Source organism: Balaenoptera physalus, assembly GCF_965194825.1.
Source record: "Balaenoptera physalus genome assembly, chromosome: 6".
Taxonomy (NCBI): domain Eukaryota; kingdom Metazoa; phylum Chordata; class Mammalia; order Artiodactyla; family Balaenopteridae; genus Balaenoptera; species Balaenoptera physalus.
The window spans coordinates 95,015,968-95,030,679 of NC_138885.1; the positions used below are offsets into that span (position 1 = coordinate 95,015,968).

Here is a 14,712-nt window from a genome sequence, read left to right on the forward strand (position 1 = left end):
AAAACTTCATAATTCTCTATCCAACCTCTGACACCTCAAGCTCCCTTTCTACTCTTTTTTTCCCACTGTTTCCCAAACCTTTGGTTTCATGATTATGAGCAGTTATGCTCTGAAGCTTCTCTCACTTGTGAAACACTGGACACACTAACACAAAGGCTTTGGGGCCTTCCGTTATTGCCCCTTTGTGTCCTCTACACTTTGACCTCCCTGTGGTGCCCTATGCAGAGGGCCATAGAGCCTCCAGGTTCACTAATGATGAAGCAACAGAGTCCTAGAGTAATGACGACTTGCGTGGATCACATATACTTAGTAGATAGAAATGGATCTGATCCCCTTCTTGGGTAATTGTGCTTTTTGTTAAGTTCTTTAATCTAAAAGATTTTCTATGTTTAAAAAATGCAGCTTAGCTCTGCTGTCTAGTAAGCATTTGACCTTCGGTAAGTCAGTTCACCTACTCATGCCTTGTTTTCCTCATCTGTAAAATGGATTGATAACTATTTGATGAGGCTGTTGGAAGATAAATGAGTTAACCGTATAAAACACACAGTACCTATTGCATCTGGCTTGTAGTAGGCACTAAAACAAATGATCTGCTATAATGATGAAGATAATGATGAAAACGGTGAAATCTCATTTTATGGATACATCCCACCAAATTCATGAAGTTAAATTCTACAAGGAAAATTCTAATTTTCTATTAAATTCCACTTTATAATTATTCTTGTGTTCCAGTGGGTAAGATTTTTCTTGTGAAAACATGAAGCCACCAAGAACCTAGTTACATTATTGAGCACTATAAACACAGCCCACTCATAAACACAGCCCTTCTCCACCTTTTGGCTTTTCCTTCACAGCACTCTCCTCCTCACTTTGGGACCTTGCTGCCACGCAGGCTATTTTTCTCTTGTACCAGAGGCATTTTGCTGAGAAACCCTCTCTTGATCATTGACATAATCTCAGTGCTTGGTAGTCACAACATTGTAGTATTTGGCTTTCCAGTCTACTCCTCTACGTATTGCAGATGGAAAATTACTGTTCTTTGAAACTTTGGGTACTATACATTTTCTAGGGTATGGGGTCAAATTTTATGTCATCTGCCCACAGTGAAAGATATTTGTTGCTGTTAATATCAATACCTGTTTGGAACAATTTCTACGTTGATCATTAAAAGTACCCTGTAACTGTCTTCTTTCCATAGCGCATACCTTTTTTTTCCCATTTTCCAATTCATCCTTGTAGACTATTTTTAATTTTCAAATTCCAGTAGGGTTTAAGTTAACTGTGCATTACTTAAAAAATGGGTAAGATACTATCAGAAGTGGAGGAAACATAATGTATATTATGTTATTTTTCAATACTTGAATGATCTAGGAGTGCAAGTAATATGATTTATAGCATAGCACACATACTTCAGATATTTTCAAAATAATTTAAAAGTTATGCATATTATAGATATTTGTACAATATAAAGGTAGATTAAATGTCACTATTATGAAAAATAGAGTAAACTTTTCCAAATGATTAATTGGGTGAACCAAGACATATATGTGAACATCTTTTCATGTTTGATCAGTTTTATTCATGGTGGTAATAAAACCAAGTAAATGAAATGCAAAATGTTGACTGTGATGTAATGGTTGAAATTTTTACATGCATAAAGGAGTCAGGGTAAATTTATGGTCTTATGATGGCTTGTTGGCTGCTAATATTGTGTATACTTTGTTAAAGTGATCTATAGCACCATGGCCAAAATGCCATGGGGACAAAATCACAGTTGGTACATACTGTGTTGATTTACCTCTCTTGATGTGTGAAATATTAACTCTGAGACTGCTTTCATACAGCTCATCAGTTTTTGTTCAGTGTTAGATGCGTGCTCGTCATTGGCCTACTCTTTCCTTTGATAAAGCCATTTTATACATTCCAGTGTAGAACAGAGTTAAAATTGCAAAGAGTCTTTTTATGTTCTGGCACCATGTAGTTCACTTAAAATTTTTTTTCAGATTGAATTTGAATATACGATTCCAAAATGTATCAGATTACTTTTTCACTTGATTATAAGTTTGTAAAACTTAAGTTCTGTACTCTTTTGAATCAGAACTGGAGATAAATATCTTAGTTTCAACTCCTGTGCCTGATTTTCCAGGTCTTAGATCCTACAAGTGTGTGTGAGGGAGGAATGCTATGTGACTTAACAACCCATCTTGCTGCCACTTGTCTGATGTTCCCTTTGCCACTGATCAGATCCTGTCCTCTGCTATTTCCTCAGTTTCCCTAGTTTAAATCTGAGTCTTTGGTTTTCATCTCTCTGGGCAGGAAGAGAGGTATACCTTATACCGCAGTTGTTGGGGGTTTACCTTAGTCTCAGGTGATAAAATCTGCTTTTCCAAACAGTATAAGAAGAAAGCAGACAACTTGATGTCTGATTTAAAAAATTGAATATAAAAAAAGCACACTCTTTAGAATACATCACCTTTCATAAACATGGTTAAAATCAACAGATTTCATCTATAGAGCTATAATATATCAGAACCCAACTCATTGGAAGTAATGGAAATTAATGAAATGGAACACTATGTAAGAAGAATTTTTTATAAGGAAAAATGCAATATTCTATAGGTTTCAGCTAGAAGTCCTGCGTAGATTTGGAGAAGTCCATTGCTTGTAGCATGGCCAGACTAAAAAAGATAACAATTCCCAAAGATTGTGGGGGCAGTTTTATTTTGCTCTCTTTTCTGTATATTCCAGTGGCCTTTACATATAGTGTTTTGTCTACCAGAGTATCTTCACTATTTAGAATCTAGTCTGTTGTACTTAGCTTACCTTTTATAGCACAATTATCCTTGTGTTGGCAAAGCTCTTTGATGAAAGAATCTGAGCTATGGATGCTTTTCTTACTTGGTTGTATAGTCACTGCTTATATCTTTGTGATCTCTATGTAGGCAAAATAGAATTGGGCTGTTGCCTAATAAATCATTAGTGTTTCCACCTATAAGACTAGTATTAGAAGCAAAATAAATTCCTCTCATTCTATTTGGAATCTTAGAGCTCTTTAGATGCTCTATAGAAAACTTAATTTTGAAATATCGAAAGATTACCTAAGGAGGACTCCTTCAGATTTTTTAAGCCTATCACTTTATCAAGTTGATTACTGAAAAGCTATGTACTTGAGCCGCATATCAGTAGCCCTCCGAATAGTTGCTTTAAAAGAATTATTATCGATGAATTGGGAGATTGGGATTGACATATATACACTAATATGTATAAAATGGATAACTAATAAGAACCTGCTGTATAAAAAAATAAATACAATAAAATTTAAAGAAAAGAATTATTATTTAATAGTATGTCCTTGTCTATTACTGGGGGACAGCTACAGAGAAGGCTAAATAGCAACCATTTCTATTAGTTTTTCTAAAATTGCAATTGAATTTTGAGGGTTATGTTAGGGCTTACCCTTTACAAAGATTCATGTAGTAAAGGTTTAGAGCTTTATCCCAGGAAAACTGTTATGTCTTCTCACAAACTGGTATCTATTCCTATAGTGGATACTGGGTGCTCATAGCTCAAAAGTTTCCCACATTGAGGGACTTTCTAAGCATCACAGAACCAAATTGATTATAGCTTGGGTATTCTGGTAAAAACTATACTAATGTTTTTCTTCATTCATTGATTCATGTTCTTATTGTCATAATGGCTCACTTTCATATCTTTTCCAGAAATAGGCAGTATATAAGCAGCTGAGCTGGATCAGAGCAGAGTATCTAGCTACATATCAAATTTTGAGAAAGTAATTCCTTTCCTTAAGCTTTACACTCCTAAGCAATTTTTAAAAAGCAATACTTGGAAATCTCCTAAATCACTACCCCAATTCAATGACTCCCCCCACCCTCCACCCCGGTTTGACTGTGACCATTGTTCTAGTTGCTGCCGTGCTTCAGGGAGAAATCAATGCTGGAGTTCTAGCTCCAGATGTCATTGCCAATCTTAGACTTGAGAATATGTGCACAGCACAGAGATAAAAAGAGTTGAAGAGGATGTTGGTCCTCTCATTGCATTTGTATATCCGAGATCATAGCTATTACCATCACAGATTTCTACCTTTTGATTTTTTTCCTACAGCTTTAGGAATCTGTTTGAATTTCTAATCCCCAATTTCAGAAAGTACCCTTGAGAAGATCTTTCTTTATCCAGATTATTCTTGGGATTACCTAAAGCGAAGGTTATTCAAAATTCCTTGACTATGCTTTACAAATGGCTGGGGTAATTTATTTTTCCATTGCAATTTGTCTTCCAGGAAAACTGATAAAATATGTATACATTGATCTACTGACTTAAGTTAAACAGGATAAACATGCCACAAACTTATCCCAATAAACAGATAACATTTGTTTTAGGTGTTTAAAACTTTTATTATTGCTAGAGCATATTTTTAAGGAGTCTATTTTTAAAATTAAAATGTATTTTACATTTTAAAAAAAGTTTTAGTCATGAAACTTCTTGGTTGTTCTACCACAGGATCCTGGGTACTGGGTGAAGATTCATCACTTAGAATACACAGATGGAGGAATCCTGGATCCAGATGATGTCTTGGCAGATGTCGTTGAAGACAAAGATAAGGTAGATGACTCTAAAAATGTTCTTCTTTGTTTTCCTCTATAGAGCCACATGTTTTTCCAGAGATTGAGATCCTTAACAAACTCATGTGTCAATTATTGTTAAAAGATACCATCTGTTCGAGTTTTACCTAGACAGCCCATAAATCACAGTTCATCATCAGATGCTGGGAAAAACTTTGTCAAGGTTTGGGAGTCTGTTCATGGTGGCCTAATTAGCAGACACTTCATTCCCAAGAGTTCCTGATACGCCTCAGTAAATTAGTGTCAGGCTCTGAAGCTGTTGGAGTTCTCATTGTCATTGTTGGCTCTGGAGTTTATTCTTGGCCCATTAATATTCAACTTAATGCCTGAGATTTGAATGTGTTTCAAAGGAGAGTATACAATGGGGAGCAAAGTCTTGTGAAGAACTGTGGTGAAGATTTTCCTTAAAGTAGCTGGCAAGCAACTATCTTGAGTGGTAGTTTTTGTTTTTATTGCTACAGTGAAAAACACTGACTTGAATATTTCAAAAAGTTTGAACATGTTTTGCCACTTACTTGTGAATAATCCCATTGCAATTACCTTGTTTTAATGGCATTAGTCTTATGCTAAACTGAAAAAGGTGTAAAACTAAACTCTTCAGATGCAATACACTGGTTTATGCTGTTGAGATATATCGTTTTTTACTGCATCTGTGTTGGGCTCTCTGATCAATGGCTAATGTGTTCTCCAGAATTGAACTGCAGCTTTCCCTGAAAGATCTTTGCTTCTAAGTTTCTTCTGCTGTGCATCCTTAAGCTCTTAGTACTAGGCTAATTTAAGTCTGTAAACATGTTTCTCCGTATTTTTATGCGATCTCGGGGCAGTGGGGTAGGGGTATTTGTATGTTTTAATCAACTGGATTGGAATATAAATAACTGCTTTATTGAACTTAGATAAAATTTGCGTTTTTCCTTTCCCATAAGATCTTTTTGGACTGTTGAAATTTACATTAGTCTTTGCAGACATTCTATACATTTATTTTCCCTGTTTTCTGTTGGAATTCAACTCTCATTTGCTTTGCATTTTAATTAGCCATTTCATAAGGAACTTATCTCCCTAAATAGATTGTAAGCTCCTAGAGGACACAGACTGGGAGATATTAATTCCTTTTTGATCCTTGTATTAATAATATCTGGTACAATATTTTATCCAAACTCGATTCTCAAAGAACACTTGAGTTAGAGCAAAAAAAGAAAGCTTTCCTCTCTACAGTTGAGTCTTGCTGTTTGTGATTTTGATGCACACTTCTTATTTTTTGGTCTCATGGTAAATAATAATGTAGTATTTACCTTCATAACACAAGAGGAGGACTTTCACTTCTGTTTTCCCTTTTTTACTTTTTTCTTCTCTACAGCTACCTTCTTCCTTAGAAATACTCTAGGTATTTGGGTCGTTTATTAATGAAGAAGGTCTTCCCATCTCCAATGTCACTGAAGTCCAGTGTATTAAAATGAAAAGCTGAAATGTGGCAGGTTTAAGAAGGGCGAGAAGAAAATGTCTTACCCCAGCCTCATCCAAGAGCTCATTACAGAACGGATGATTCCATGAACAGTGCCCAGGGAAATCATTTGTCCTATAGAGAATTATTTTTAACTATCTTGGCATTGTACTTTGTAACCATAATTCATTTTCTAGACACAGAAACAGCTTTATTATGTATAACCTTTTTTAAAAGGACTTCACCACCATTACTAAATAAGGTAGAAAAGTGAGATAATCAGTTAAAATCCTAGCAAAGAATTAGTACTATTTGGGTACAGGTTTACCCATTCCTTTAATCTACTTTAACACAGCTACATGAAGCCTAATTGGTATTGTTCTGCAGAGTTGATAAGAATTTACACTTTTGATATTGCCAGAAATAATTGTACTCCCATTTTTAATTTTTTTAAAATAACGTAAGTGAAAAAGACAGCATTACTTATTTATTTATTTTTTTCTGACATTCTCTCTGCAGTCTTAATTTCCTTATAGTCCATTTGTCTAGTGTGGAAAGAAGTTTCTGCCAGCCTTTTTAACCTTTTTTGTCATTTTAGATTAAGCAGTAATTATATATGATGCTTGTGGTTGTTTGGTGGCATTTCAAACTCTCCCAAGATCCTTTGAGATAGTATTGAGCTTGGATAAAACTACAATTCTCCTCTTTTTCAAATTGGTTACCTAATCATCTCTTACATTTAGAATATATGGAGAAGGAAGTGCAAAGAGACGTGGGTGAATGTACGTAATCCTTGTGCTAAAGCTCACGTACCTCAGCTCTAGGAAAGACTCTGACTGCAGTTGAGAAATGCCATTAGGAACCACTGAAGGCCTAGCTGGAAAGGATGAGGCAGGAAAAACAGAAATTTAGAATCGGAAAGCAGTGTAGGCTGAAGCCGTTTATGTAGTGTATGAAAAAGCCAACCAGTACACTTCAGTAGAGACTGAAGTTAGAGGTTAGATGGTATTCTACTTAAAAATCAGACAAGGGGCTAATAGATTTTAATTGATTTTCTAAAGAAATGACTCTCAAAATTTCTGGTACTGGAAGTGGTTTGTCTTTGGTCTTCTGTTATTCCTTTGGCCAACACAGTACATAATGCATACGTGGTGTCTCTTTGGGCAGGTTTTGTTTTCTTTTAACTTGATTTCCCATTAGAGCCCCTTCACAGGAGAAACAAGTTTTTGCCATGTTGCACTATTTCTAGCCTGTATTTTGCCAAAATATTACTGGAGCAGCTTTGGCATTTTGCATCTTATGATAACTAGTATTTGTGCAAAATGTCGTGCTAAAACTTAACTATTTGTGACCGTCATTCTCAAGTTTCTTCAGGTTTATGTATCAGTGTGCTTCAAGTTCTATGGGATAACTAGGAATTTACAACTTTACGTGCATGTCTCTTCTCTGGATGCTCAAGGCTACTGACTTAGTTCACCCAATAATGACTTAACGTTTCATTGAACGCTGACAGTGGCCCAGAATGTCTCTGGCACTTACATATTCTATTTTACTTTAGAGCAACTCTGCAGGCAAGAGCTATGTATGATACCCATTTTTAATTTCTGAGAACACAGACATTGAAAGTCACTTGCCAAAGATCACACAGGTAGTAAGTGGCAGATTCAGCCTCTGGAACCTAGAATTTAAATTTTCACACCCTATTTTGTTCTTCTGCAATACGCCAAGGCAGTGTGTTGGGTGTTTGTATGTGTGATTTCTAATTATGAAAATTCATCAATCATAAATAAGCAGGAATTTGCTTTTACACAGTTACCACCATAGTTAAGAAAAGATATGTAATAGGACTATGGAGAATAACAAAATTAATTCAGAACTAGTATGCTATGCATGTATGGTTTAACTCCAGCTCTCTGTGCCTGCAGCCTGCATCTAATTTACTGCAAAGGCCTGCCAGTTCTACCCCTGTAGCTTTCTTTTGTAGCTCCTTTTCCAGGATCTGGATTACAGGTACAGTTTAATTCCAAATGGGCTAGTAGAATACGTTTGGAGTCTAACCGTTATGTGCATTTTCACAAATATAGTGTGCACTATATGCAGGACACTATATTCTGTGCTATTTGCGGTAGGGAGGGCCCCCAAAGATGTTCTAATTAGACATTAGACATCCTAACGCTCAGAACCTGTGAGTATCTATATTACATAGCAAAGGGTCTTTGAAGATGTAATTAAGTGAAAGACCTGAAAATGAGGAGATTATCTTGGATTATTTACATGTAAACACAAGGATCCTTATAAATAAAAGAGGAAGGCAGGAGAGTCAGGGTTAGAGACATACAGTGTGAGAAAGTATCAACTGGCCAATGCTGGCTTTGAAAATGCAGCCAAAGAATGTAGGCAGCTTCTGGAAGCTGGAAAAGGGAAGGGAACAGCTTCTCCTGTAGTCAGAGCACATCCCTGCTGACACCTTGATTGTAGCCCAATGAGAGCCATTTCAGACTTCTCACCTCCAGAACTGTAAGATAAACTTGCCTTGTTTGAATTCAATAAGTTTGAGGGGATTTTTGTTATAGCAGCAATAGGACGGTAATACACTGTCTCTTATCCTATTTTAAACTTTTAAAGTGATGATGGTCTTCTCAAGTTTAATACTAACTCAGCTTTTAAGATCCTGTAGGACAAGGAAAATATACTTCAGATCAGTTGATTGTGCTTTGCATTCCTTCCAAAACCTATCACAAATTGATTCTTAATTTATTGGGTGAGCCTTCACTCTTTGGGGCTCTGGATGTTAAACATTTTGGTAGTTAGGCTATTGTCTTTCTTGTATGGCAGTCATTTCAGTGCCATACCCAAGAGCTGTGTAATACTCCATCAGTTTCTCATTGCAGTATGTAAAGGCCCTAAGAAATCTAAAGACTGATGCTTAATAAGCCACTGCAACGCTCAATGTTCACTCGTATTTTTTGAGTGTGAGAACCTCTGAGTATTGAACTTTTTTTTTTTTTTTTAAAACTTTGTTCTCATAGAATTTTTTTTCCTTTTTAAATTTATTTATTTATTTATTTTTGGCTGTGTTGGGTCTTCGTTTCTGTGCGAGGGCTTTCTCCGGTTGCGACGAGCGGGGGCCACTCCTCATCGCGGTGCGCGGGCCTCTCACTGTCGCGGCCTCTCTTGTTGCGGAGCACAGGCTCCAGATGCGCAGGCTCAGTAGCTGTGGCTCACGGGCTTAGTTGCTCCGTGGCATGTGGGATCTTCCCAGACCAGGGCTCGAACCCGTGTGCCCTGCATTGGCAGGCAGACTCTCAACCACTGCGCCACCAGCGAAGCCCTGAGCTTTTTAAATGATTGTTTTCCTAGTTAATTGTCTTTATTATTTCTTGAGTTGGTTGTAGAACACAATTGCGATACAATACTGAAATATGGCAATGTGTAACTTCTATTATGTAAACTGGATTACTGCCATGGTTTTATTAAATATACAAAAGTAAAATTATGTGGTAAAGTGCATAGGGAGAATGTTTCTATCTCTGACTATCATAGGGGTTCATTTTGGAGAGATGCCAGTGGTTTTCCTGGACTCTAGCGAGGGCGGGTCGGCCCCCTGGGTCACCTGTGAAATCTGGTCCTCAGATATTACAGTTTCAGTTCAGCTTTATCCCTTATTAGTTATGTGTGCTTGGGCATGTTTCTTCACTCTTGATTTACCCATTTGTAAAATGGACATAAGTTAGTTTTACAGGGTCAGTGTAGGAAAACTACATAAACTATAAACACTTTTAAGTCCAGTATGGTATATGGTTAAGCACTCAAATGTTAACTGTTACATCAATAATAATATTTTGATAGTGTGATTAGTGCGGTTTTTACCTTTGTGTTTTGATTTAACCATTAAATGTTTAAAATTTAAATACTAAAATATCAAACTATTTTATAGTACATTTTAACCTTTTTTAAAAACCTTAAATTTGTTTAAATGTTATTACATTGTTTAATAGTTTTATAGGAAGATTTGATGATAAAACATTTAGAATAATATTTGAGAAATGAAAGTGCCAATATGACTAATTTTAAAATGAGAATGCTTTTATCAGGACATATTGTTTGATAATACAAGAAGCATTCAGGGATCTAATGTGGTTTTGAACTGGAGACTGGTTTGCACAGTGAACTAGTGACCTAATACCAGACACTCAGTCCTTAAGCCCACATTGTTTTCTGAGAACACTCTGTTGCCCTCTTGTGGAGTCCCCAGCTACCTAGAAACCAGCTCACAGGACATACTTCCTGATGATGTATTTTTAGTACAAGCCACAGACACAGTCGTGGATAGTACAGTCAGGGTTTATATTTCAACTAGTGGTTGTCATTTCTTCATGGTCACCAACCATACTGATGATTACGTATGCTTTTGTAAGTTTTAGAATGGCTAAAGCAAAAATCTTTGCATTTGTAAAACTGGTTTTGTTTAGACTTCTTCCCGTCTTCCTGTTCACTGGTTGCAAGGTCACTGGCTAGTGGTAATAAAGTATATGACTTTTTCAGTATGTAGTTGAACAATTTGAGATGTATTGTGTTTTGCTGGGGATAGGGGATTCTAAATTAGACTCCTTAAAAAAAAAAAAGTCCTGTATTAATTACTTCATTTTTCTGTCCTAATTTTGCCTGTTAAAATCCCATTTCAAGGAGAAACACCTCTTGCAAGCCCTTGATTTTTAACAAGTCAGAATATGGTATTTGGGGGTTGTTTTTCTTTGGCTCACAGTTGTTGAAGTTTTGAAAGCACATTTGGGAGGAAGTTCGGAGAATGTTTCACAAATAAGTGCAGAAGTCCAAGAGGATTATCTTGACCAAGAAATTCCATCTCAAACTTTTAAAGAGTACTCTCTGCTTGTAGAATTAACAAAATTACAGCATTATAGAACCAGAAGAGACCTCAGCAATCATGTACCCTAACCCCATCATCTTGCAAAGGAGAAATATCTGAACCAAGAATAGGTTACAAGGCTCCACATTTCCAGCTGATTTCTTTCCTGAGTCCAGTTCTGCATTTCCTCCCTGGGATCCTGATAGCATCTGGTTCCGATCAAAACTGCTCAATTTCCTGCTCCAAGTTGGTTTCCTCCACTGACTTCCTTATTCCTGTCAATAAGAGCATCGTCTCCTAGTCTTCCAGGCTTGAACTTGCAGTTCTTTAAAAAATATTTAATCCAATTTATTCTTTTAACATGATTCGTGTATCTTTTCCTCTCTTTGCATGTTTACAGCTACCACATTTAAATCTAAAATAAAATCTCAGGCCGAGTTACTTAGTTGATAAGTAGACTTTTTGTAGACTTTTCTCTCCCTCTACACCCCTCAACTATTCTTTGCCACAGGCGCACTGGGACACAGAGCGGCTGAGAGTTTGGATTCTGGACAGGCAGAGTCAGTTCATCTCTTGGCTCTGCTATCTGTTGGCTTTGGGCAACTTACTTAATCTTCTTCTCCTTAGTTTCCTCATGGGCACTTGGAGCTAAAATAGTACTAATTTTACAAGTTAATACATGAAGTGTTTAGAAGGGTACCTGGCTTGTAGTGAGTCATCAATAAGTGTTAGGTGCTATTATAATTAACATATTACTATTGTTATTAATGTAGATTACATTATTCTTAAAGTATTGCTTAAGTGATACCATTCCTTCCAGTGTATACTAAAGCAAGGCTAAAGCTCATAGCCATACATTGTATTCAGAGGCCTCCGAACTATCTTCCTCGAACTCAACCTTCTCAAATCTCAACAAGAAAGAAACTACTGTACTGACTGTTCTCTTAGATACCATGTGCTTTCTTGCTCCATGGCTTGCTTAATGTTCCACTTGTCTGGAGTGTCCTTGCCCTATGCCCTGCTTATCCAAGATTCATTCTGTATGTTATAGAATGGAAGCTCCACGAGGAGAGGGTCTTGGGTTTTGTTCACTGCTGGTGTTCCAGGTGCCTGGTACCTCATAACTACTGAGGTGGTTGTGGAGTGGAATAGAATGAATTGAGTGAATAAGTATATGTATAAATGTTCTCAGGTCTTGAGCAAGTCATTTAACTACTCTAAATGCTAGTTTTTTCCCTTGATGAAATGAGTGATTAATGATAACTTTTTCCACAGTGTCTTTGTTAAGGTTGAGAAGTTGTATGTGAAAATACAGTGGAAATTATAAAATTCTTTATACATGTAAAGAATGTGTATTCCTGCTGCTCAATTCTTAGCAATCTTTCAAGATCCAGGTCAAATTGTATATTTTCTAGTTTGTTTGCAGATTGTCCAGTTCTGAATAAATTCTCTGTCACTCTGTGATTTTATAGAAATCACTGAGCAGTCTTTTAAAAAATATATTATTGCCTAGTAACATTTATCAATTACCATCTTGAAATTCTGAAGAATTTTATTATGGTTTAACTTCTTAAGTCTTAGTTTTGTCTCTCCAAATGTCTTGTATACTCCTTTAGGATTGGGATAGTGTTTTCAAATATTTAACACCTGGACTTCTTACCTGTGGTTTGGTGTTTAATAAACATGTTCGATTTCAGTTAGTGATAGTTATAACTGGAATTGAAGGTTTAATTGTCCATCTTTTTTCTTCCACCAAACTATGTTGTGTCTTTTAAATGTTTTATTAGGATGCAGTTCGTAGGCATGTTTCAATTCCAGAGGAGCACTTTGGAATCAATGCCTTTGTGACCTTATTTATGGCAAAGACAAATGGTGTTGGGAGAGAGTAACTGAAAGCCAAGTAATCCAGGTGATGGCTGTGTCCACTCCAGGTGATGGCCTGGTGCCTTCTGCAACTTCCTTGGTTGGCAACAATAGTGTGTGTGTGAATGAATGAGAGAGAGAATCTGTGTGCAGATGTGTGTGTGTGGGGAGTGTGTATAATTGATCTGAGTGTGCTCGTTTGCTGTGCACATCTGTGGTGCAAAGCTTTCACTGGGGTTAGAAAGAAATTATCAAGCTTGATAGTGCTGTTAATTTAGCTAGGCATTTGAGTACAGTCAAAAGTAAAACATAAGAAAATTTTTGACATATGTGTAAAACTTCAAATTTGGAGGGAAAAAGGCAGTAAAACTAGAGGTTATAATAATCCTTTCCTTAGAGCTAAAAATGTATTTCTAAAAAAAAAAAAATCAATGAGCATTTCTTTCTTTACAGCATGCCTTTAGCCATATGTTATTGGACCCAGTTCTACTAGTGTTCTCTCTTGAAATAGCTTCTTTTGAGGCTATTTGTATAGGTGTATCTATGCCCAAGAGTTATGTGACTATTATTATTATTTTTTAAATACGTCTATTTTTGATTATGTAACGTACAAATGGCAATCTCATTAAGGTACCTGAAATTACACCAAATACAAAGCTACTTAAGTTATAAAACATCCTCTTTGAAAAATGGTAAAGGCCTCTGAGTACTGATTGAGCACCACATCATCAATAGGTAAGTGTGTATCGATTTAATCAGGTTGCGACCCCCGAGTATCTAGCTGAGATCAGCTTTACTAAAACAATATTCTAGAGTGTTATGTGGGAGAGCTTGGAGCTTTGGCTGTTGGAGTCCAGGTTTTTCATATTATTACTCTAACCTCTTTCAACCTCACTTTTCTCATTTTAAAAATCATCTACTGCTGTCCCACCAACCACACACAGTTGGTAGGAGGATCAAATGAAATTAAGTACCTGGTAACACTTTGAAGTATGTTGTACCAAGCAAATATAGCACTTTTGCCCTTATTCCCTGTAGCAGCTGTCCGGAGGTATTTAAGCAAATGTTTACTTGTAGTCCAGGAGGGACAGAGGAGAGGAATGGGAGAGAAGTTTGGAAGGAGAAGGAGGCCGGTTATGGGAAAAGAGAACAGTCTTCTCTTCTTGTCATCCAATGAGGTGTTCAATGAGGGGGAAGGGACCTCTTTCACTAGGAAAGAGGACAGAGGTGAGAATAACAGGGAGAGGCAGGTAACTTAAAGGAGGAAGATTGTATTTACCCTTAGAAATTTAATGGGTGGGAAGCAAAGATATCAGAGCTTCCAAGTAACACACAAGGAAGGCATAAACTACAGTATAATGACAGTTTCCCAGACCTTCCACGATTCTGGAACCTTGATAACATTTGAGTGTATGTGTTCACTACTTAGTTCTTAATGATGAACAGGTTTCTTAAAATGGAAAGGAGCTAGGTGTTTCTTTGAAGGAGGTGGGGTGTCTCTGTTTTAGGGTAAGAGAGATCTAGAGAAATAAGATAAAGTTATGGAAAGAAAAACACCTGAATACCTGGAATCTCATGATTTAAGAAACAAAATGAAACAGGTCAACAGGGATATATGCTCAGTACTGACAAGTGGCCCATGAAGCTTAAGCAACTATTTAGCTCCTTGGTATTTTCACCAAGAGATATTATCTATTCAGCAGTTTCATGGGAATAGCTCTGTACCAAACTCTTAGTTAACCTTTTACATTGCTGGTTCTTCTATTTCCAGGAGCTCAAACTCACTGTATCTTATTAATTGGCTACATTGTAATGGACTTTTTGGGGGCTGCTCTTGAAATCACATTAATGTTTATAACACTTCCATTGAGGTACTTGTTCAAATTACATTTACATTTACAGAT

At 36.6% G+C, this 14,712-nt stretch overlaps 1 protein-coding gene across 5 annotated transcripts in view; it reads left to right on the forward strand.

The window, feature by feature from the left end:
- PARD3B (par-3 family cell polarity regulator beta) overlaps positions 1 to 14,712 on the forward strand; it is a 1,041,978-nt gene that overhangs the window by 133,760 nt on the left and 893,506 nt on the right. For all 5 annotated transcript variants that reach the window (XM_082466955.1, XM_082466956.1, XM_082466959.1 and 2 more), the window contains one exon: positions 4,519 to 4,620. In XM_082466955.1, coding sequence (XP_082323081.1) covers positions 4,519 to 4,620 — 102 coding nt within the window. The remainder of the gene's footprint in view (positions 1 to 4,518; positions 4,621 to 14,712) is intronic.